This window comes from Colossoma macropomum, unplaced genomic scaffold, assembly GCF_904425465.1.
Source record: "Colossoma macropomum unplaced genomic scaffold, Colossoma_macropomum, whole genome shotgun sequence".
Classification (NCBI taxonomy): domain Eukaryota; kingdom Metazoa; phylum Chordata; class Actinopteri; order Characiformes; family Serrasalmidae; genus Colossoma; species Colossoma macropomum.
In genome coordinates, this window is record NW_023494802.1 from 22075812 (window position 1) to 22099286 (window position 23475).

Here is a 23475-nt window from a genome sequence, read left to right on the forward strand (position 1 = left end):
ATGACACTTCAGAGTGAAGCTTGATTGTCACTGAGCAGGAAACAGGACCAGTAAGGACTGGGAAGAGGTTTTTTTTTTTTGTAAAATCTTCTCTATTATTTCTTTTAAAATTGTGGATAATGAGGCATTTAGCCCATTTTATGACACCCAAAGTGGACTCTCAGTGCCACAGTGAGGACATCATATTTTACCCTTTAGTCCCTGGTGACTTCATTCTCATCTTGAGTGAAGGTGCTCAGAATGATGTAGAGCAGCTGCCTGTTTTGTTTCCTCATTTGGGCTTTGAACAGTCCTTCAGTTGCCAGGACAGTGTTTTTGGCATCATTGTTATTGTCATGCTGCATGAAAGGCTCTCTAGGGTGTTTACTTTGTAATCAAGGCATATGGTGCTATGTTTGGCTATAGGTGCTCATTAAAGAAACTTCAGCCAGCCCAGTCTAAATGACAGTCATGTATAATACTACCACCACCAAGTGATATGTAGCTACAACCTAGCTTACATTAAAGAGCTCACATTAACATTAGGTAAGCGTTTAGTGTAAATAAATCGTTTCAGTGAAGGTTTGTTGTAGTTCCATAATTAAACTTAGAATTACATTAATCTAAAGTAACTTAAGATCACTTTTTGAGTTTGTACATTATCTACATGTGTACACACTAATGTAAACACTAATCTAAGTGTTTACATTAATCTAAAGTATCTTAAGATCACTTTTTAAACTGTGTGTTAGCTCTAGCTAACTTATTAGGTTATAAGTTGGGGTTGTAACTAACCCTAACCCTAATCTTAATCCTAACCTTAACCAGAGATGTAAAGGGAGGCACAGTTCTCTGGTTGGAATATGAAGGATTGTAGTAATCAGTCCCATCCTTCAACAAAAAGAGCCAAAAAGCAGTGAAGGTATTGGAGATATGCACATGCATAGCAGCTGAAAAAACCTGAAAAATACTTTTAGAATAAGTTATTTGAACCAAACACCACAAACTATTCATATGATTTTTGTCAGATTTTACCAGTGATTTCAGAAATGTTTTTTGAAATGTTACACTGGTTATTAGAGCTGTAGTACTTGAGTCTGGTCGTGGTTTAGAGACCATAAAGTAGCGGTTTCACCTCCATCTTGACCTCATTTGGACATGGTCTTTTCTCGGTCTCGGGGTAAGATGGTCTTGGAAATTGTTGTTGAGACCAGCTTAGTCCGATGCCTCCGTCTGAGGTAACTGGAAGCTGAATTATAATATAAAATGAACAAAATCAGAATAAACAGAATAAAACAGTCATTTCTAACATGTAACCACTCAGGATGAACCACCCCCAGTGTGGCGGAATACACTGTACTGGGTGCTGCAATGAGTGCAGCATTTTACTGGCATATCCGACATTAAGAGCAATGTTTATCATATTCCTTTTAAATTATTAATGTTACACAAGTTTACTGTTTGATATAACTTAATATGGGTGTTGAAGAACAAACTTAGGTGTTTATGAATGAACGAAACTGCACCTTTCGAGTTCACAGCTGCCGGCTAGGGCTAACTCTGCTGTTCATGCTGATAATGGGACTAAACTGGTTAAATATCTGAAGTTAGTTAAATGTATTAATGTGAAGACAGTGATTTGGAGCCGCAGCATTCTGTAAACTAGCGTGCTGAGACAGGAGGCCTGTTTCAGTGACTGACACTGAGGGATTCTGTGGGTAGAAACAACAAAAGACTGACAGAACAGACTTCATAACCCCCAGAACTTACGGTCAACCATGACAGGTTGACTTGATTCCTTTTGTAGTGATTAAACATTACTGTCTATCAATGACAACAGTCTTCAGAAGCAGGGCTTATAAACTCTGATTAAAACAGCTGCAAAGCTCGTCTAGTTAGCAGACACTGCTAAGTGCTAAGTTTACCTATTATACTCCTATATCCAATTTTACGCAGGGTGACACACGACCCTGCGTGTGTGTTACATTAACAAATATGACAAACAGTGCTCATAAGGTCGGACATGTCAGCCCAATCCTCTCTGGCAATAACATTACTACTCTCTATACGAAGGACTCCACCATGTTGGGGGCAGATCACAGTTAACCCAAACATATATCATCAATATCAGCAAATAGAATAAAAGCAAAAACTGGCTAAATGAGTAATACATGTATTTCAGAATGAGTAGTAATCTTTTTGAAAAGTTAAGTTTGATTTAACTCTCATTATTTGCATTTGCAAAATATTTTAGACATTTTGATACTTGATATTTTGCTTGAGGATTTTATTATTTTATTTGAAACTTTTGGCACAAAATCAACTCCATATGTGTACGAACACCAGACTGGGTGTGTTTGCTTTGAGGAATTAGCAAAGTGTGCTGGACATTTGCCCTCTAAGACTGTAATTGTTTATCCCTGACAAAGAGTGTGACCTTTTACACCCTTAAAACTCCCAAAATGTTTATGCAAAGGTCTGATTTGCACAATGCAGAATTCCTTATTTCTCCATACTTTCTATTTTCCATCCATCATTCATAAGACAAAGAAATACTCTACTGTTTTTCAGCGTAATCTCTTTCTGCTGCGCCTAGCGTAGATGGTTACCATGGACAATAATTTTGACATATGTCTTTATAATTAAAAAAGAAATTTAAAAAAGTTTGTTTCTAAACACACTTATATTAAAAGCCAATGGGAACATGCTGGAAAAAAAGGTCCTTAAGAAATTTTGATTCTTACTGCGACATTTTTTCCTGCATGTGTCAGACTATGCTGTAAATTCTCAAAGACTTTGTTTGACATGACAAAGTATTTTACAAAAAACTAAAAGCCTTTATTTAACCTCAAATAGTCACTGCAGTTTTGAAAGGGACCTTCTATAGTTAGTGTCTGCTGTTTGTCATGTTATGTAAAATGCAATAGCACAGCATCATAAGCCTCCACCTAACTGGTTTGACAGAATTCACAATTTTATATTGTTTTTATGTTTTTGTTCTCTGGTGTTTTCTCTCAGATGCTTTACTGAAATACGACATACAACCATTGAGAATGTATCACTGGCATCTCTACACATCCATTCTTAATAAAAAAAATGCATGGCAACAATAATGACGGAGTGAGAACGGTTTCCTAATGTGTGGCTATATTTTAACACGGCACTGGAACGATTAAGTTAAGCTGTGACAACGATTTAGTAAGATATGCAAACAGGATCATCAATGATCAGATCAGTAAGCTATGGCTGCACATTGGGATCCTGTTCTTGTGGCCCCTCTTTTGTATTTTTTAAGCTAGGATGTCACCAGAGCTTTGTATATATTCAACAAGGCTGATTATAAAGAAAACAGAGATTCTGTCTTTACTCAGCACAAAACGCCAGAGATATGCTTTTTACCCTTTCTCCCAGAGTAAAGGAGCCAAAGTGAGGCCGAGAACGTGTCACTGCCTGAAGCAGCTGGCTGAGTGAGAGGCGCCATAGGTGGTGCACATGGAAACCTGTCTTGTCTCCATGCTAGGCTAGTGGCTAGCAGCTAACCCCAACAGATTGGCTTTTCATTCCACTCTCTTTTCATCCGTTAAATCATTAACTTCAACATCAAATTGGGCTAATTTACCTCAGAACCAACTCAGTACAAAGAAAACAAGGGAAATTACTATACAAACTCACTCATAAAAATGCCTAACCTCATCTGGATTTCTATGGACAAACAGCTGAACACAGAGATTGTAATGCCAAATGTTGGCTGGAGTGGTGTAAAGCCTGTCACCTCTCTAGAGCAGTGGAAACTTGTTCTCTGGAGTGATGAATCGCACTTTGCTGTCTGGCAGTCTGATGGATGAATCTGGGTTAGGTGGATACCAGGAGAACGTTACCTACCGGAAGGCATATTGCCAACAGTGAACTTTGGTGGAGGAGGGATAATGGGCTGGGGCTGTTTTTAGGGTTTGTTCTAGGCCCATAGATCCTCATACCTAGATTCCGCAATGGGTCCATCCAGGCACGTCAACAGTGCTGCCATTTTAGGGCGGTCAACATCGCTGCTGGACTGCATTCAGTACCATTACAGAGCAGCAGTTTAAGAAAGACACTGTCCAAAATTACACTATTTCAGGAATATCACTCTCAGAAAGTGGGAGAGGATTATATATCGGAGGGAACGCAGTGATCCACACTCATGTCTGTGTGGTGTTTGTGTAGATATGGCCGTGTGGTTGGTGAAGCACAGAGAACCTGTTGATGTGATTGTTTTTCCTCTTGTTTTATATTAAGCTTATTTCATTTAATAGTCTATTCAGGATCTTAACTTTATGTAGTAGTTATTTATTTACAGTGATGGTTAAAGCTTTGTAGTTAGGTAAGTTACAGCATTCCTTAATCCGTGTAGATATTCATGATAGATTAACGTTAGAACGTTAGAACAAAGCTGAATCCTGAGAACTCATCATCTCTCAATTCAAATTTGTTCACAAGTGGATCTTGACCGCTCCAACATGGCGGACGCACGTATGACGTATAGCCTCAGATAGAGAACACCAGACAACACGGCATCTATGTATGTATATCTGTGGCTGGGCCCCTTAGTTCCAGTGAAGTGTGATGTTAATGCTGCAGCTCACAAAGACATTTTAGACAAGTACATGCTTCCAACTTTATGGCATTAGACAAAACATTTTCCTGTTTCAGCATCACTGAGCCCCTGTACACAAAGCAAGCTCTGTAAAAACATGGTTTGACAATATTAATGATGGTGTGGAGGAACTCCCGGTACCCGCACAGAACCTTGACTTGTATGGGAGGCAAATCCAGCCTAAAAAGAAATCAAAATTAAAACAATAAAATGTAAATGCAAACCTCTTTTGCCATTTCTTTTTCCAAACATCTGCAAAAGTATCCTGCCAAAATTGAAATGAATTTAAATGAAATACCTAGATTTGCAATTTCATTTTTCACATTAGCACCAGTAATTTGTGACAAAAATAAAAATAAATTTAAAACAGCTATTTGTCTTTTAATTGTAGTCATTATTTCTGGTTTTCATGGCCGTATCTGAAATGAAAAAGCTAACAGAGAAAAAAAAAAGGCTTCACTTTGGCTTTTCTTCATGAAATGCAGAATACGTGTCTAAAATCAAAATACAATGTTTACATTCTTATTTCTTTTTTTTATAGCAATCTGACAAGATGAAAATGAAAATGCAAAAGTGATAAATCAACAGCAAAGTGACAGTTTGTGATTGAGTTTTTGGCACGCTTTGAGTGTCAGAATGAAAAGGCAAATGCAAATGAACATCGGCGCCACCTGCTGAAGTTTACTTTAATTTGTCACTTTGCTTTTTCGTTTTCGAACTGACCAACATGCAAATATATGTTAATTAGCACTAGGCAGGGCTACAGGGTACATTATAGGACATCCTCAGACCTCAAACACAGAACGGCATCATTCCTCAAACTAAACGACTTCGAGTCTTGAGAAAAATCGTCATGTCTCAGATCTGGTGAAACTGAACATCAGACCAAATGCTGTCAGACCAAACGGCCTTAGAAAAAACTGTGAAAATGTTATACTGCTGTTTATATCGAGATACACAATAGTTTTCTAAGTTATAGGAACCAGTAAATGCTCGACCAGGCTTGCGTTTGGTCTGATACCTTTTCTCTGAGGCCATTTGGTCTGATGCCATTTGGTCCCCATAGACTTGAGCCCCATTGAACACCTTTGGGATGAATTGGAATATCGATTGTGAGCCAGGCCTTCATGTCCTACATCAGTGTCTGACCTCACAAACAATATTGTGGCTGAATGGCTGAATTCCAACGGACACACTCCAAAATCCTAAGGAAAGCCTTCCTAGAAGAGTGGAGGCTGTTATAGCCGCAAAGGGGGACAAACTCCATAGTAAAGCTCCTGGGCCTCTTTTCCACTGAAGGGGCCGAACAGTTCTAAGCACATAAGGTAACTGTTCCAGTGGCTTTTCCACACGGAACGCTTCAAAACCAGGCTCAGCGTTTTGCACGGTTAGCTAACTGTACTGAACGCCACAGAACCATTCAGTGGAATGACAGAACGACGTAGCTATTCGTTGATTGATTATGTCGGTTTTCTACCACAGTGTCCTGCTGCTACTTCAAACAATGCAAATAAGTTCGCTCACATCGACGCCAAATAAATGAAAACAGTGCATGATTTTAAACCACCACTCAATAAAAGTCGAAGCATTAATCTAACACCAATTTTTAATTGCTAAACGCCGTTGATAACTAGGAGGAAGATGTTGGTTAGCATTAGCTAGGCTATCATGCTGCCAGCTCTGCTCCCCTGATAGCAAGAGGATAGTTTGCCACCGATGGCACAGCTGATGAACCACTGGCATTTTGCTCAGTGTTTTCCAGGTGGCCCAACCAATAGTTAAGTAGAGAGTAATAGACAAAATTCCACTTATCATCGTTCATTTTTCACTCACAGTCCAATTTATTAATTTTTCTTTTCTTCATTTCTTTAGTTATAATATGTAAATTAGTTTAGTAAATAATTTTAGCCTAGCAGAGAGTCAGCAACAACATTTTCTATAAAATCATTTAATATTAAGTTCGTCATTATTGTTTTTGTCTCTGTTGTTTGTAATATTCATCTTAGTTTATTTTGTAAAATAAAAAGCATAAGCATTTAGAGTCTGTTTGAGGAGATTAACCCTAACCCTAGAGCTTGTATGCAGCACAGTAATCTGGGTGGACCAGCAGTGGCAAACAGTCAGTGTAGCGCTGACCTTATCAAACCAGCAGACCGATATATGCTCGCTATCTGGGTCACCACAGGACAGGTTCAGTTCTGACTAACAAAAGCTTTACTGACACAAGTTTAGATGATAACGACTCTGATGTAAAGTCTGATGAAATGAAGTCGAGCAGCTGGTTCTGAAAGGGTGAAACGCTGAAATTAAACCTGTTCTGTGGTGTTCAGAGCTGTGGCTAGTATCCTAATTAAGCTAATGCTAGCCAGCTCCTCTCTCCTAGCTAACTTAGGTAGCTAGCTTAGCCAAAAAGCCAGTTCAGTTTCCATTTGATCTGCTATCACAGGTATAAACAATAAAAACTTATTTTAGTGAGTGCAAAGTCGGGTGATCAGTGTTGGAGCGACAGAAAGAATCAGACGTTTTTTATGGGGGTGGTTTGTGTGTGGCTATTAGCCTGTTAACAGTTAGCCGGTAGTTTGTGTCATTTCCTTCCTTTGCTGGTTCTGATTTAATGGAACGACAAGTGGAAAAAGGAACCATAACCGGTCTCGTGAGTCCAGACTGGCGCTGAGCGGCACAATCACAAGATCCATTTGGCTTGATGGTGGAAACGAGGTCATGATTTGAAAAGGGATGTTCAACAAGCTCGTACAGGTGTGATGATCAAGTGTCCACATATTTTTGGCCATTTGATAGTGTACCTGTGTACCTCAAACTTTTATCTTCTTGTCCTTTTCATCTGACAAGTGAGTTCTGTCGTTTGAGTGACTTTCATGACGATCTGAAGACAGTTACCGCAGTCATATGATTGCAGTGAGACATGCAGCTTCCTAGCTGGTGTCCTTCTGCATTTACCAGCTAACAGAAAAAAACCTAACAGCCTGCACCAAAAAAAAACCCACCCAATAGCAACTGTAATTTTCAAAAGATTCTTTCTACTTTCCAGGTACGTCTTCAGAAGAGGGTTTTCCTCATCTTTCAATATAAAAATTCTAGCTCCAGAGACAAATGGGCACGTTTACAACAGAGGTAGAGAAGTTTACATTTTCATTTTGGAGGTGTCCCTATAATACTCAATTTTTGAGTACAGGGCCAAAACAGCACAAACAGTCTTACTGTCTTAAAACCTAATGCTCATATGTAATTCACCAAATTGGAAAAGCTTACTACTCCAAATGTTTCTAGGGCTTCTAGGAATTCTGTCACAAGGCAGACATTCTATGTTTATCTAGTCTTATCTACTGTATAACTGGTGTAAGGTTCAGCTTACATAGACTTGTGGCTCAGTAGAAATATATGTGTGATGTTCAGGTGCCTGTGAACTCTAAGGTGTGGCTTTTACACACACACACACACACAAACACACAAACATGATCCAGTCAGATCACTCACTTTCAGTTGTTTACTTTTTTCCATTTAGCAGTTCTGCCTGTTGTAGCTGCAGTTTGTTCAATTTAATCAGAAACACTGACATTTTATGATATAATGAAAAGACAAGAAAAGTTTGTCTGTGTATGAGTTTACGAGGAGACTCGCTGTAGAGCCGTATATCAGTGGGTAGGAAAGATCTCACACGGCCTCTTTAACACAGCGCAGCCGTAACCGTCTGACACTGAATGAGCTTCTCTGTTTACCATGTCAGGTGGTCTGACCTCAGGAAAACCATGAAAATGTCTAAATATTACAACAATATGTAATTATTAAAAAAAATAAGTATAAACTCAAGTTCAATGACAGAGGTTTGTGAATATGTAAATAGATGAAATTTGAAATGATTAAAAGTCTATCAATTTAATAAATCCCATTTCTTAAGAATATGTATTCTTATTTAACCCTATACACAACTGAACCCTACAATAAAGTGTCTCAGAAGGGAGATGACATCATGCCCATGCTTTAATTAGCCTATTAAGACTCTATTATTAAAACATTCTTCACTGCTCGCACACTTGAACACTGTCATTAAACATGATTCCAATGTACTGCAATGTGATCCCGAATTTACATTTGTACAATATGAAGCTCTAACAAACATTTAATAAGATAGAAACAACACTTTGTTCATAATCTCAGTTCTAGTGAATACAGACCTGATAGACTTGTTTTAATGTCTTTAAAGCACAGAGATTAGAAAAGGATAAAAAACAAACAACTATACTCTGGCTGGTTTGTTTGCCACAATAATTGGTTTGCAAACAGATGTTATTCCAAAGGAAACTTGGACATTGGTAATACAACTGCCAAGAAAATATTTTAATCGACTACATTATTATGTCCAGGATGTTATAAGCATGTGAGAGTGCTGCTCGTGTGTGTGCAGCTCTGTGGGGCCAGTTGTTGTTTTACTGTGGAACAGCAAAGCGAAACGCTGAAAGGGTAAAGTAAATACAGGACTATTTATCTAATGTTCAGCTGACAAATGGGTCTGGATAGGCTGCCAGATCTTTGCCCTTCATAGGTTCCCTGTTGCCTTAAGGTAGGGTCGAGGAAACCCTGCTATTGAACTAGTGCTGCCTGTTGTATGAGGTTGGTAACAGAAGTACAAATTCATTCATCCTAATATTGCACTAGAATCTGTTTAAATAAAATCTAAAACATTTTAAAATACTTGCATTGTGACTGTTAATTCAAGGTGGGCGATATAGAAAATATACAGCATCAAAATACTCATTTTCACAATGCACGGCATGTAACCTAATATTTAATAGACCTGTGAAATCGTGCTTTCATTCTGTAGTCACTGTCACACCCATATTAGGAACTCCAGGACTAAGCTGGATTTCTCTAAGAGAGAAATGAGCGGCATTTTGGAAAATTGATGATGTCACGTCCTGGAGTAAACTGAAAAGCCAATATGTTTTGCTATACGAATGTTTTTCCTCTTAACATCAGTGGAACCTCTGAATTATTAATTCATTAAGGTGCAGAAATCCACAGACCCAAATCATCAAGTTATCAGGCTTTGGGCACAAAGATCTGGTGGTCCCTACCTCACAGCAGGCTGCATGAGGGTTATGTAGCACCACAATGGTAGTGTCCTAATAGCGCATATTTTTTTTCCAGTCAAGACAAAACAATAGCAGGATTAAGCACTCATTATCAAGAGCGCAGGATAACATAAATCCAACAACTGATGCAACACTTGCCCCCCAATATAAACAGTTAAAATATACGTAATATAAAGAAGAATGAAAGCAGTAAACTTAAAAACCCAAACCTTTCAGCATCCTAAGCTAAAGCACGCTGCCACGGTGGGCGTGGAATTTTTTCCATATATATCTGAAGTCCCTACAGTCACTGAATTACAAATCTTAGTGTGTAATAAGCCTGAGATTTTAAGGCATTAAAAACTAGATTTAGGCTAGAATGCTCCTTTAAAAAATGTATGCAAACGTTTGGAAACCACTGGACAGATTACACATTTTGTTGATTTTTAGTAAAGTAAAAGGATGTAAATAAAACCTCTGCAGCAAGTTTTTTTTATAAACAATAATATTATATATAATAAAATTTAATAAATGCACAGTTACTTTATAAAATAGAACAAAAATTGCACAATCAATCCATTAAATAGAAGGAAATTTGACAGTCATCACTGTAGCAACCACCTAAAATACCATAGCAGCCATCTAGTTATACTCCAGCAATAACCTAGCAATTATCTATCAACCAGTTGGTAATGCTTTAGCAACCAGCTGGAATACCATAGCAACCGCATAGCAGCACCTTAGCAACTACGTGCCAATTATGGCAATTGCCTAGCAACACCCCAGCACCCAGACATACACAGATATACACTCTCACACACACACACACACACATACTCTCTGACACACAAACATTCACACACACACTCGATACTGATCTCCTGCTGTCTGAACTGAGCTGAACCTCATCACTGTATCTCCTCTCTGATTAATACACACAGTGTAATATATCATAACTGCTACTGTAATGACTCTCACTGCACACTTCACACTGTAATACTGCAGACACTCCTAGTTATGTTTATAATCACTGTATTTTAGACCTCATACCACTCAGTGCAACACCTGCTCTCACGGAAATACAACAGATGTGTCTTATATGTTATGTAAATATGCAAATAGATGCACTTCTATTCCTACACTCTTATACTTTAACTTATGCAATTATATTATTAGTCTTGTTACTGAAACACTTCAATTTCCCTTCAGGATCAATAAAGTTCTATCTATCTATCTATCTATCTATCTATCTATCTATCTATCTATGTATCTATCTATCTATCTATCTATCTATCTATCTATCTATCTATCCACTCCAAAAAACTTTTTTTTAATTTTTTTTTTCCCAACATTTGTGAAAAGGCTACTAACCTTGGCTTTACACCATGAAGGTCTTCTTTATGATGCAGTACCCTGGCCCTCTTTTGTAAAAGCAAGTTAAAATAAAAGTCCTTTATTTTTGGGTGTGCTGTCTGACATTTGAGGAAGTAAAAACTTATGGACAAACGTTTTTCAGTAAATTGAACTCTTTTAAGGTTTTTTAGACCCTAGAATTTTTTTTTATTCAAAAGAAAAAAAACGGGCTAAAATATGGTGTCATGTGTCTTTGCCTATTAATGTCACACACACAGACTCAGAAAGGTCCAGCTTGCAAAATTAACATTATACTGATGAAAATACATCCTCAGAAGACACATCCTGCACCACGTTTTGACTGAATTCTCTTTGAATACTCTTTCGACGTGCTTTGTGTGCGTGTGTGTGTGTGTGTGTGTGTGTGTGTGTGTGTGTGTGTTTGGGGGGGAGGTTCATGAGTGGTTTATCCATTCTAAAGAAAAGAGTTGGATTTTTTTTTAACATCTTCATGTATAGCAGGGTGTTGCAAAACAAAATAGTCCCCAAAGAACACTTTAGAGATTACTGCTGTAAAGAGTCGCTATGTTTCTGTACAGTTAACTGTTTCGCATCAAACTATCTGAATGACTTTGCAGACAAATCAACATTAAATAGCAAGAAAAAAGGTTGTCATTTTTTGTTTATTGAAGGTCATTTGTATGAGGGTCATTAGTTATGCTAGTTATGATAAATGTTTTTTTGCATCAAAAAATCATTCTTCAGATTGAGGGAGAAAGTGCTTAAGATGCCTTTATATAGAACCTTTTTGAAAGGGGTTCTGTATATAGCACCAGAAAGGGTTCTTCTCTTGAACTCTTTTTGGTTGCTATATATAACCTTTTTCAAATAGGTTCTGTATAGAACCACATACCCCACATTCTCCATCAATCTGAAGACCCATTTTAAAAGGCAAAGAACCCCTTAATCGTGCAAAGAGTGTTCACGGCTCTATATAGAACCCTGTTCTTTACTACAGAACCCTTAAAGAACCATCGTTTTTATAACGTAAGTATAAACTACCACATTCATAGACACTGCATGTCTCTCCCTTGTTTGCTATTTATTTAGCTGGTTTGATCCAAGCTTTGCCTCTTAGTGTCACTTTTCCTCAGCGTAGTTTTTGTTTCTTCCCCTTCATTCAAACTCCCTCCTGTCCAACGCACAGTTTGTTTAAACTATTATCACACAGACCACCTTGCAGCAACAAGGCCAACTTATCACAGGAAAAAGCCTATCTTGCAGCACTTTCATGTTGTCAGGCTGGCAATCGTTTGACCTAGAAGTCCACTCAACATGTTTGTCCTGCCCTCGCCGGTGCAGTCGGAGTGTTTAAATACGACATGTTTATGGAACTGTTTAGAAAGTGTTATATGATCCGGCAAACTTCGCTTGAGTTTGTGTCGGGTTGCTATAACAATGTGATATCATTTCTGTTGCTGAGTACCTAGAACTGTAGCTACAGTAGCTACGAGACCTCGGTTTAGAACTGAGCCCATTGTATATCTGGAGGCTCGTGATGAGAAAGTCTGACAGGAAGACACAGATATGTAAGGTTTAAATTTGCACACCAAAGAGCAGAAAGTGGAGTAATAGCCGCGGTCAGAGGGCTACCACACAGGTTGATATCTCTAGTTTTAAAGTCTGCCTCTGCTACTGTAAGGAGCCTGCAGTATCAGCTGCACTACAAACCGGTTCTTCCAGCTTTAGCTTTAGCCGACTCACTTGATCTGAGTACAGTGTTAAAGGCTGAGGCAGTTGCTCGGGTATCTTTATGAAGAGTTACCTGGTTAATCTACACCACATTATACAACACGGCCACAGGCCTCCACCATGAAGGTTACCTAAGAGCTGATATGGGGCAGGTGACCACGACTGTACTGCCCTAAAATTAGGCTACTCAGAGTACACTAGTGTTGGCCACTGAAGCCCAATTAAAAACCAATGAACCAGAAATGTGACTACTGGTGTTGGGAGTGGGGGTCTACCACAATGGGGGCTCTCAAATCTTTACCGGGCCCCTCATATAGATACTGACACAACCGTAAATTCATGACTCACAGAAATATCCAATTTCTTAACCACATACCTCACCAGTTAGCTTCACAACACAGACGCGATGCCTGTTTATCTCCCGCTTCAGTCATAAAGCATCTCACAGGAACCATGTTAGAACAAATCCTTCACAACTCGCAACATGATATTTTACTATCACTAATAATATAATTAACTTTATTTTTAGTGCACTTTCCGTTCTGCTTTGGGGTCTTTGACACAACGCAGAGAGCGGCAGGTGAATCAGCTCGTCAGAAGGGTCGCACAGCCGTATGGAGCAGTAAAGCAAAGCGGCCTGTAGGCGGCGCACTGAGCAGCGAGAACCGTGAGACCGAATGTGTGACAGTGTGTGTGTAGAGGGGGAGAGGCAGGCTGAGGCTCAGGCTCGGAGAAAGCGACGGGGAGGGAAGCGGTGCCGTGTTTTGTCCTCGATGCCTACAAAAACACAGCGGCGCGCGGCCCCGAGAACGACTCGGACTCCACCGGCTCGTGTTCATGCTGACGCCGAGATGGACGCGGTGAGTGAGTCAGAGCCTCCCTCTCTCTCTCTCTCTCTCTCTCTCTCTCCCGCTCTCTCTCTCCCTCTCTCTCTCCAGCCCGTTCCCGTCCTTTAACGGGCGGTTTTATATAAGCTGCTCCAGTCAAGACCGTTTTCTAGTTGATGAGTCGTCGCGCGGGCGGCGTCGCTGGTTTTCAGTTTGTGGTGGAATTATTTTAGATTATTTTTGTTTTTAGCATTTGAGTGTTTTGAGGGGAGTCAGAGGGACTGACTGCGCGGTACGTTACGAGTCCGTGTGTGTGTGTGTGTGTGTTAAGGGGCTTCAGCCTCATCTCGGCTGATTTAGCGCAGCGCTAACCTTCGCCTGCTTTAGTTTTCCCAGATCTTTCCGGAAATGTCCCTCTTCCAGAATGTAAGGTTACCGAGTTCTCACACTTAAACCGCTACGCTGCGGCATGAACGACATGAACGCTCCGATACGGTAAACGCTGCCGTTAAACCGTTCAACACGCCCGTGCTTCGCTTGTTTTGGCCGCATCGCAGAGGTCGTACATGCTAAACGTGGCTGTGAACGCGCTGCTCGCCTCACGATCGATTTTCCAATTTTCCGGCCCGAATGCGGCGCTGAATGTGGCGGAAAAGGCGGCCGCTTTTTCAACCCGTTTGTTGCCTCGGTGGAATGTGGCAGCAGCAGCAGCCCACATAGGAGGAGGAGGAGGAGGAGGAGGAGGAGGCGGAGGAGATGCGCTGGAATGTTAACCGAGATTCAGCCGGGAATACTAAGATGTGTTTTTGAGGGTTGAACCGGCGCGTGAAGGCCGTGTTTGAAGGACTTGAGCCACAGAGGATGTAACGTTAACCCGCCCGGCGCGCACACGCGCACACCCCGTTACTGTAACAGCGCTGAGGACGGTGCTGCTGTGGACTGGAATATGGTAGCCACACACACACATACATACGCTGTTACGTAAGGCGGCAGACTGCTGGTGCTGGTGATGCCACCTCTCTCTCTCTCTCTCTCTCTCTCTCTCTCTCTCTCTCTCTCTCTCTCTCTGCTCAATGTTATCGATAAAGCGCTGAAATTATATAACTGGACGCTCTAACTCGTCCATACGCTCGTATGCGGACACTGCCGGGCTATATGAGCTCACAGCTCGGTCTCCGTCAGTTGGGCCTTCGCGTTTCTCCCGCTGCAGAACCGGACGTCGAACAAACGCAGCGAGGGTTTGATGATCGGCAGTAATGGCGAGCGGACGCCGCGCTGCCAGTGGCCTGTGCGCGTTATGTAACGGCGCCGGCTGCTCGAATCGCTGTGGCCCGGAGGAGCGATACAGGCTGCAGGACGGAAGATGCCACAAGCACGTAGCTCATCCCTCCGTGTCCTCCTCCACTGCTTCTCTCCCAGGTTCTGTGTCTGCTGTGAGGCCAAAAGCCACGACACACGCTTAGAAGCGCCGTTATCAGCCCAGCACAGCGAACGCGAGCCCGTCCTTGTGTTGTTCGTGCTGGTGAAGCAGCGACAGCCACCAGGAGGAAGTTCCGTTTTTCGCCTCAGTTCAAAGCAGCAGGTTTTCTGATCAGGTTTATAAGCTGGGAGGCGAATTTCAGAACCTGCTTTTTATCGTTTGGTGCCGGTTGTTCAGCTAATATCAGATAAAGGGACACTCCGGCCAAAATGAAAAATCTAATGATTGCTTCGTCTTCTACAGTGGTGCCGCGGCTGTTTCTGGGTGGAGATTTTCCCGTTTAAAAACTGGGAAAAACACCTGTATTCATGAATCTCTAAGGTGGGAGGAACTTTTGAAACACTACAGCAGGTGTGGGGCGCTTCTGTAAGGTGGGCTGATTTCTGTTTCTCTCGAGTTGGTGAATAGAGAAGGAAGCCAGGTAGCTCACCTGGCTACAACAAGCCGAATATCACGCCTGTATTTATTAGCCTTGCGACCTTGGCTACGCCAGCAGTAGGATTTCTTAATCACAGTGATTCTCAGTGGTTGTATAAACTGCACTATTTGCATAATGCATTATGGGTATTGTAGTGAGAGCATACAGACAAAAACAAAGGATGCACAATTGTAAACTGTGAAGCTCAGGAATGAAATGCTGCGCCACAGTGTGTTACACACAGCAGATAAGATACTCAGAGCTAGTTTTATTTCACAGTGTCTCTTTAATATCTGTCAATATTTGCCTTTCAGCCAGTTGATTGTAGGGGCTGGAATTAGGAGAGACTTGGCAGGATGATAACTTCTCTCTTGCCCTGGGATAGTTGCTCAGTATGACTTCAGGGTGGCGTGAACACTGTATTTAACATTAAACAGGTTTATAAGAGATTATTGATTGAAAAGGTCCTGTACAAACAGTCGCTTGAGGACTGAGGCCTGGCATTAGGAAAGGCTTGTTATGATCACTTGTCATTTACCTGTAATTATTATTCATGATGTTATAAGGGTGGCCTGCACACACTCTAAACGTTTAATAGGTGTAGAAATGAAAGAGGAGATTATTGATAAAGACACTGGTGCAGAAATAGCTGCTCGGGAGCTGATTTCAGCAAACAGGTCATGAGTCTTTAAGGATAATGTCATTAATGGTTGAGAAATGTCTGTCTTGTACATTATAGTTGGGCAAAGATGGAAACCTAAGTTTGTATAAGCTTGACTCTCAGATGCTGTGATGTGATGGCTGTATGAGCCGTAGAGATTTAGATGTGGATGTTAAACATGGTCACACCAGAAAATGCAAAATGAGTTGCACTTGAACGTGTTTAGTGATATTGTGCTCTGTCATACCACAAAATGCAAAATGAATGGTATTTCCACTTATGTATTTATGGATATTGTGCATTTTAATAACCCAACATGCAAACTGTGCTGCATTTATTTACATATTGGCATCAGCCCTTGACTTTGCTTAATGCTGTGTCCTGATCTCTTTTCTCCCATCACACTGTAGTTGTTCTGCTTTCAAACATTTGGCAGTTTGTCACTTCCTGCCAACCTAGTGACCCACAGCCATGTTAGAACATTTTCAGAAATCAGATTGAGTTGAAATTCAGGAAGGGAGATGATGACGGCTCTGACAGCTCAGTTTTAGTGTTTTTTTTTGTTTTAGCTTGTATTCTATAAGATTGATGTATTGAGAGCTGATTAGACCCACTGATGAGGAAATCTCTGTTGACTTAAAAACTGCCTCACATATATAATTGTATTAGAGTCTTTTCCTGTTGAAGGACATTTACTGGGGTAATTTTCTTTTTTTCAGTCTTTGTAATCAGCGTATGAAAATGTTAATGACATTGAAAGAGTTGTTATAAATAACAGCTCAGCAGCTCATGAGTGGTGCAGTAGGCTGCTTCTGTAAACACTAATGGCCCCTGTGGCTTCAAAAACCTCATGAAATGTCTTACAAGAGCTTTGTTGTAACCAGCAAACTATATATATAAATAATGTGTAAAACAGCCTGTTAATCTGTGGTTTCTGGCATTAAACCATATAACTTGCAGCTTGATGCACAGACGTCCTCATTCCTTTGATGAAACTGGATGCTTGTTTCTCACATTGTTTTTAAATGTTGTTTATTGTTTACAGACCAAGACGACACAAAGATCCATGTGAACTAAATGACAGTCCATCCAACCCAGAACCATCAAATTCAGCGGTCCAGTCAGCAGTAACGACAAGTGCCCTTTCCGAAATCCCTAATCCGTCCGTTTCAGCTCACCCAGTGACATAAATGAGTGACCCAGCAGGAGAGGTCAGGGCTGGGGTGCACACCAGAACCCACACAGGTAATTACATCTATAACATCCACACCATCATGCAGGATTATGATACCAATGATCAATGTGTAGATTTACGAGTTATTCATATGTCTGTCCAACAAGCAATTTACTTAACATGAGGCTGAAACTAATGCACTACTCACATAATATTTCAATGGAAGCCTTAAAGCTCCTGACAACATGATTTAAAATGGTTAAATTTTTGTTTAGATAGTAAAGACATGCTGCGGAAAAAGTGTTTACCAGTCATATATTCAAGAAATATATAAATGGATACAACTTCTCAGTAGATAAATGCTCCAAAAATTTCAAGCCTGCTTATAAATATGTAGGCGTGTCAGAGCGCAAATGATTGACAGTGCCGTCTCCCAGGTAACGTAAACAACCTGACTTCAGTGGCAGTGCTAAGTGAAACAGTCAGTTGGTGTATTTCAGCCTTACTCGCCTCACTTTTCTCAGCCAGTCTCTGATTGTTGAGAACAGAACAAGCTGTTTAGGGTGATTTTAGAGATCTAGTTGGTTTGCAGCTGATGTTTGAGAACTAAGACGTTTGTCTTATAAAGGGCAGATTAGGGACACTTCGTGTCTCATATTTGAACGCTGAGCATGAAGGTAACACAAGCTCACATGATGAGTCGGCACGGTCACGTTTACGGGCACAGTGGAGAAATTTCTCGTGCTTTTTCGTGTGTGCCTCTCCTGTAAAGTACAGTTAAGGGGGGACACTGTGAGCCTTGATGCTGGAGGGGAAGCTAAGGTATCGTTTTATTCCTACAGTTAGCATTGACTGCTAGCTATCACGTTCTTGTAAATGAAGTTAAATGCTTATAGTAGGATCTTGCAACAGGTGGCTAATACAGGTAGGAAGCAGCTTCTAGTTATGCTACAAACAGAACAAGCACCGTTAACAAATTTAGAAAAGCTTAAATAACCTACTTGTTGGGGTTTTGTTTAAGAAGCAGTGGTAGAGCAGTGACTTTATGTGAGGGACAGGAACGCGAGTAACTGACAAACATATTTTTAACACTGATTGGTACTTTAGCAGGTCAAACATCACCTGTGATACATTTAGTCCTACCAGCTCAAATCGAACAGATGAAAATGTCCGAAAAGAGTTAAAAATCTCTCAACAGAAAAGACCAACAGGGTTTTTCTGCCAGTTCACTGTAAAAGCATCACAGAAATTATAAATAAAAAACGAAAGTCATAAAAATGAATAGACGGGGGCTTTAAAGCTGTTGATAATGTAGCCACAAAGCAGAGATGATGGAGTTCTTATTCAAGGGATAATTGTGCAAAAACAAATATTTTCCCTTTATCCCAAATGCAGTCAATCAGCCAAAACATGTTTGGCTGAAATTTGCTGCAGCTGGCAAGTTGAGCTTACTTAAACTGAAATGACACAGTTTGATGGAAATGCTAATTGGTGGAGTGAAAGCTTCCATTACTTGTTAACTACATTAGCTCCAGCTAAAGAAGCAAAGTTGGGATGCTGACATATCTGACGCTGATGTACATAAAAAATAAAAGTAAACAAAGTCATTCTGAGTGGTTTGATGTGAAATGGTAGAAAAACTTGCGAACTCTGATTTCTTTACAGTGGTGGTGATAGGAACCAGTTTTTTTTGGTGAAGTTCTAAGTGTCTTCTGAGTTTTGTGTGGGATGTTGATGATGGTCAGTGGTATTAAATCTGGAAAAAAATATGCTGCTTTACAGCACACTGCATGTATTTCCACCATGAATTGATTTTAAAAAGATGTGTTTTAGGCCAAAACATTTTCTCACAACTATCATAAACCTGTGTCAGGCATCAGGCAACATGTTGGTACAACATGTTTATACAAAATGATTACAATTTATGTAATAACTCTCTGTGAGAGAAACTTTAGAGGCATTAAACCTTTCAGACATCAGGGGTTCCCATCACCACCACTGGGAACAGTTCTAATTTCTCTAAAATGGTGCATTTCATGTCAAAACACTCTTGATTGACTGTTTACATTGTAACACTGTAATGATGCAGGAATTTTGAACGTTGAGTGGAGTTCCCCTTTAAGACAAATATGTTTTTTGCGGGTGGGATGTTTCTTTACCTTGTCTTTATCCCCCCATACAGAATGTCCTGGTTCAACGGCTTCCTAGTAGCCAGAGTGGACGACCGCAAGACTGCGTGGGGCGAGCGCAATGGCAAGAAGTCCAAGCGCAAGGGTGGCTCATCGCTCTGCAACCCGCGCTACATGAGCTGCCTGCGGGACGCAGAGGCCATGGAGCCCCCTCCGCAGCCGGCCCACCTGCAGCCCCAGTGGGCCATGGCTGGAAGCGGAGGAGGAGGTGGCAACTTCGGCATGCGCTGCGGTTGGCAGGAGGACCACTACGGGAAGCGGGGGGGTGGGGGAGAGAGTGTGGGGCTCAAATCTGTGGACCTGGGCTTCGAAGACGGTGATGCTAAAGGCCAGAAAGGCGAGGGTCTGGGGCGCAACAGCTCAGCGGACGACCTCGCCGGTGGCGGCTCGCTGACGGCAACTGACTGCTGGCAGCGTGTTGTTCGCGTCTTCCAGTCCAAGAAATTCCAGTCGCACAAGCTGGAGCGCCTCTACCAGCGCTATTTCTTCAGACTCAACCAGAGCTCGCTGACCATGCTGATGGGTGTGCTGGTCATCGTTTGTGGCGTCATGCTCACCTTTCACTGTGTACATGCGCCACCTGACGTCGCCTACGCCTCAGTGCTCTCTGTGGCCATGGCCCTCTTCCTGGCCCTCATGGTGGTCTGCAACCGCAACGGCTTCCACCAGGACTACATGTGGATGGTCAGCTACTTGGTGATCGGAGTGCTGATCGCCGTGCAGGTCTTCGGGGTGCTGATGGTGGCCCCCCGGAGTGCCTCCGAAGGCATCTGGTGGTCCGTCTTCTTCATCTACATCATCTACACGCTGCTGCCAGTGCGCATGCGGGCGGCTGTGCTGAGCGGAGGGGTGCTTTCTTGCATACATCTCCTCACGACATGGAGGATCAACCAGGAGGATGAGTTCCTCTGGAAACAGGTAGGAACACTGCTGCTTTTGCTGATCTCATAAAGCTGTAAGGAGTTGTATCTCTTACTGTGTACAGAGATGTTTATACTTTGTTAACATTCGGACAGTAACAGATACAAAAATAACAGATGCACAGCTTGTTTTACTTTCAGTAAAAGCTTATTTCTGTCCCTAATCCCAGTTAAGTAGTGTAAATTACATAATTACAAACCACCATGAGCATATCAGCATCATGCATAGCAGCATAAGACTGTCACCCATCTCTCTGTGCTCCCACACAAGGGACACTTTGTCTGTTGTGAGGTCACAGAGAGAGTGACTGAGTGTGTGTGGTTAAACGAGGGGATGTACAGCTGAATAAAGGGGGTGAGGTTGATCTGCTGTTCACAGAGTCGCCATCATGGGCTGAATAGCTGTTATTGCTGTCATGGTCACGTAAAACATGATTACTCAGTCGAACAAACAGCATTGATTAAAAAAAAAACATTTTATAATTAAATGCATGATAATATTAAATTCTCCTGCTGGTCTCTCTTACAGTTCGGACTGTCACGATCATGAAAGCTTAGCTGACGATTTATAGTTGTATAAATAATTGTGTTTAACAGTTTCATGGTTTTGTTCATTGCTTTCAACTGTTAAAATACAAGGCTAAAGTGGCCAAACTGGCTGATTAGCCACCTGACCAGCTGTCTGCATTTACTTAGTAGCTAACCTTGATTGTACTCACCCAAATGTCTACAGTTACACAGAATTATCTGTACAGTTAAGCAAAGCTACATGTTCTTCACGAGAGTAAAATGTAAGCTAAAAAACATTCATTCTGCCAGCATACAGGCCGAAAAGGTCAGAATTAGCTATGTGGCTAACAGAGAAACACACATCGCTCTGCGTGGCCCTCATAGAGCTCAGAGGCCCTCATAGAGTTAGAAGTGAGAACTTTTTTTTCCATCATGAGTCTCATCATGTCTGTGAATCCATTTACTGCTTTTTATTATTTACATTCACTCAGTGCACCTGATAAAAATGTAGTTGGTTACAGCAGAATATGACTGTCAAATCTAACAACTATGGAAGGCGATTACAGTCAGATTAAATAATTGCCAGCGTTTCAAATAATTACAATAATCACAAATAAAAACTGCGACTGGCGATTATGTAGTAGACAGACCTGCCTACAGTGAGAATCAGAGTCTGGACACTTTGATATGGATTTTTGCCACATGCTGTTTATATATCAGCATATTTAAAATATAAGGTTCTAAGTCTTAAACGTAGGGATGTGAGATGTTGGAATCATATCACTAACAGCAGATTATAGTTTCAAAATGATTTGACCAAAATTTCAAACCAGTAGTTGATGACATTTTCTATTAGGGGTGCGGGAAAAATCGATTCTTAGATGCATCGCGATGCAGACGTGAACGATTCTGAATCAATTCACAAATGTCAAAAATCGATTTTCTAAATATTTAATTTATAACGTGATGTTGACGCAATGCAAAAGGCGGAACTTGGAAGTGGGTAAGTGCAGCGCCCGGACAGTCTGTGGCGGCACATAACAAACACACAACTGGATGAGTGAGAAATCCGACCGGCTCCCTCTGCATTAAAGCCAGGTCAGGTCAGGAGTCACAACACAAACGATAAGAAGAGCCATTTTGACCTTTCAACAAAAATCAAACCAGCTTGGGAGTTGCAGCATTTAATGTCCAGTATGTCTCAGTGTGTGATAATGTCCTAGTATAGACTAAACAATATAAACGAAAATGCTGACTTACTTCGCTCTGCTTAAGCTTTAACTATAGCCGCTTTCCTTCCATCTCCACCAGAAAACCTTTCCTCAGAAGTTTATAAATGCGAATAACGCATCGCTGCTATGTGACCTGCAGTCTGCATGCTGGTTCTCAGTTGTTGCAAAACAGGGCTTTCGTGCTATGCTGCACACGACCCGTCTACTCACACAGCGATCCCCGCCCCCCGTCTCTACAACGAGACCAGAACCGAAGTTATGAAATCACTAAAGAAAACGGGTAGAATAGCTGTAACGTGCTGCATGGACATCTATTACCACTGGATCTTATTTCACCATAACTGCGCATTTTATTGCAGATGAGTAGCAGCAGCTTCTCGTGCTCCAAACAAGAGCAGTGAATGAGAATCTTCTAGTTCACTTGCAACATCACTTCCATTTGATTTATTAAAAAAGATATTGGAAGTAAATTCATTATGGATCATTACAGATACTTTGCTTTAAAATACCAAGTCACTTTAAATAACAACACCGAGTCACTTAGTCACTTTAACATGTATATTGTCTCTACATTCTGTGTATATTTTGTGTATATTTTGTGTATGTTTAATATATTTTAGTTGGTTTTTCTTGTATTTTTATTTTTACTTATTTACTTTCTGTAGACTGATTATCTGAGCCTCACCACACGCATTTCAGTGCATAAATGTCCTGACATGTTGTGCAAATGACAAATAAACTTGAAACTTGAACTCGAAACTTGAGCTCACACAGTGAGAAAATGTAAATGCTATACAGAAAAAAGATGCATCGATAATCGTTTTATAATCGCATCGCAGCCCTCTGAATCGTAATCGAATCGTGAGGTGCCCAGAGATTCCCACCCCTATATTCTCTTGTTTTCTGGAAGAACAAAATGTTTTGGCAGCGCTGGGCTGCTGTGCTAAAAAGCGTCTTATTTATTTTACTATACTGAAAAACAGGGATGGACTGATCATTCATTTTTATTGCCGGTTCTGATTTCTTTGTTTTTTTTTTTGCTGATGTCCTGTTTTTTGCAAATTTTTATTTGCCTTTTTTGTAATGGAAACATACACTGTATGAGCCAGAGGAGCAGATGAATCATATCAACACGTTTCCAGTATTTTTTATTAGCCAAACTTGCAGTGACAAAATTATTTGCTCACATTGTTCGAATCAAAATTGTAAAACAGATCAAAATAACCAAAAAAAACAAAATAATAACTTGACTGGTTT

At 40.9% G+C, this 23475-nt stretch overlaps 1 protein-coding gene across 8 annotated transcripts in view; it reads left to right on the top strand.

The window, feature by feature from the left end:
• adcy6a (adenylate cyclase 6a) overlaps nucleotides 1–23475 on the top strand; it is a 92592-nt gene that overhangs the window by 1132 nt on the left and 67985 nt on the right. For 2 of the 8 annotated variants that reach the window (XM_036592452.1, XM_036592453.1), the window contains exons 2-4: nucleotides 1–50; nucleotides 17239–17438; nucleotides 19550–20474. The exon at nucleotides 1–50 is cut by the window's left edge. In XM_036592452.1, the coding sequence (XP_036448345.1) occupies nucleotides 19551–20474 (924 nt within the window). In that variant the 5' untranslated portion in view covers nucleotides 1–50; nucleotides 17239–17438; nucleotide 19550. Of the gene's footprint in view, nucleotides 51–13502; nucleotides 13668–13777; nucleotides 13927–14348; nucleotides 14584–14672; nucleotides 15486–17238; nucleotides 17439–19549; nucleotides 20475–23475 lie in introns of those variants that run through there. The other 6 variants (XM_036592451.1, XM_036592450.1, XM_036592455.1 and 3 more) reach the window with 6 other exon arrangements.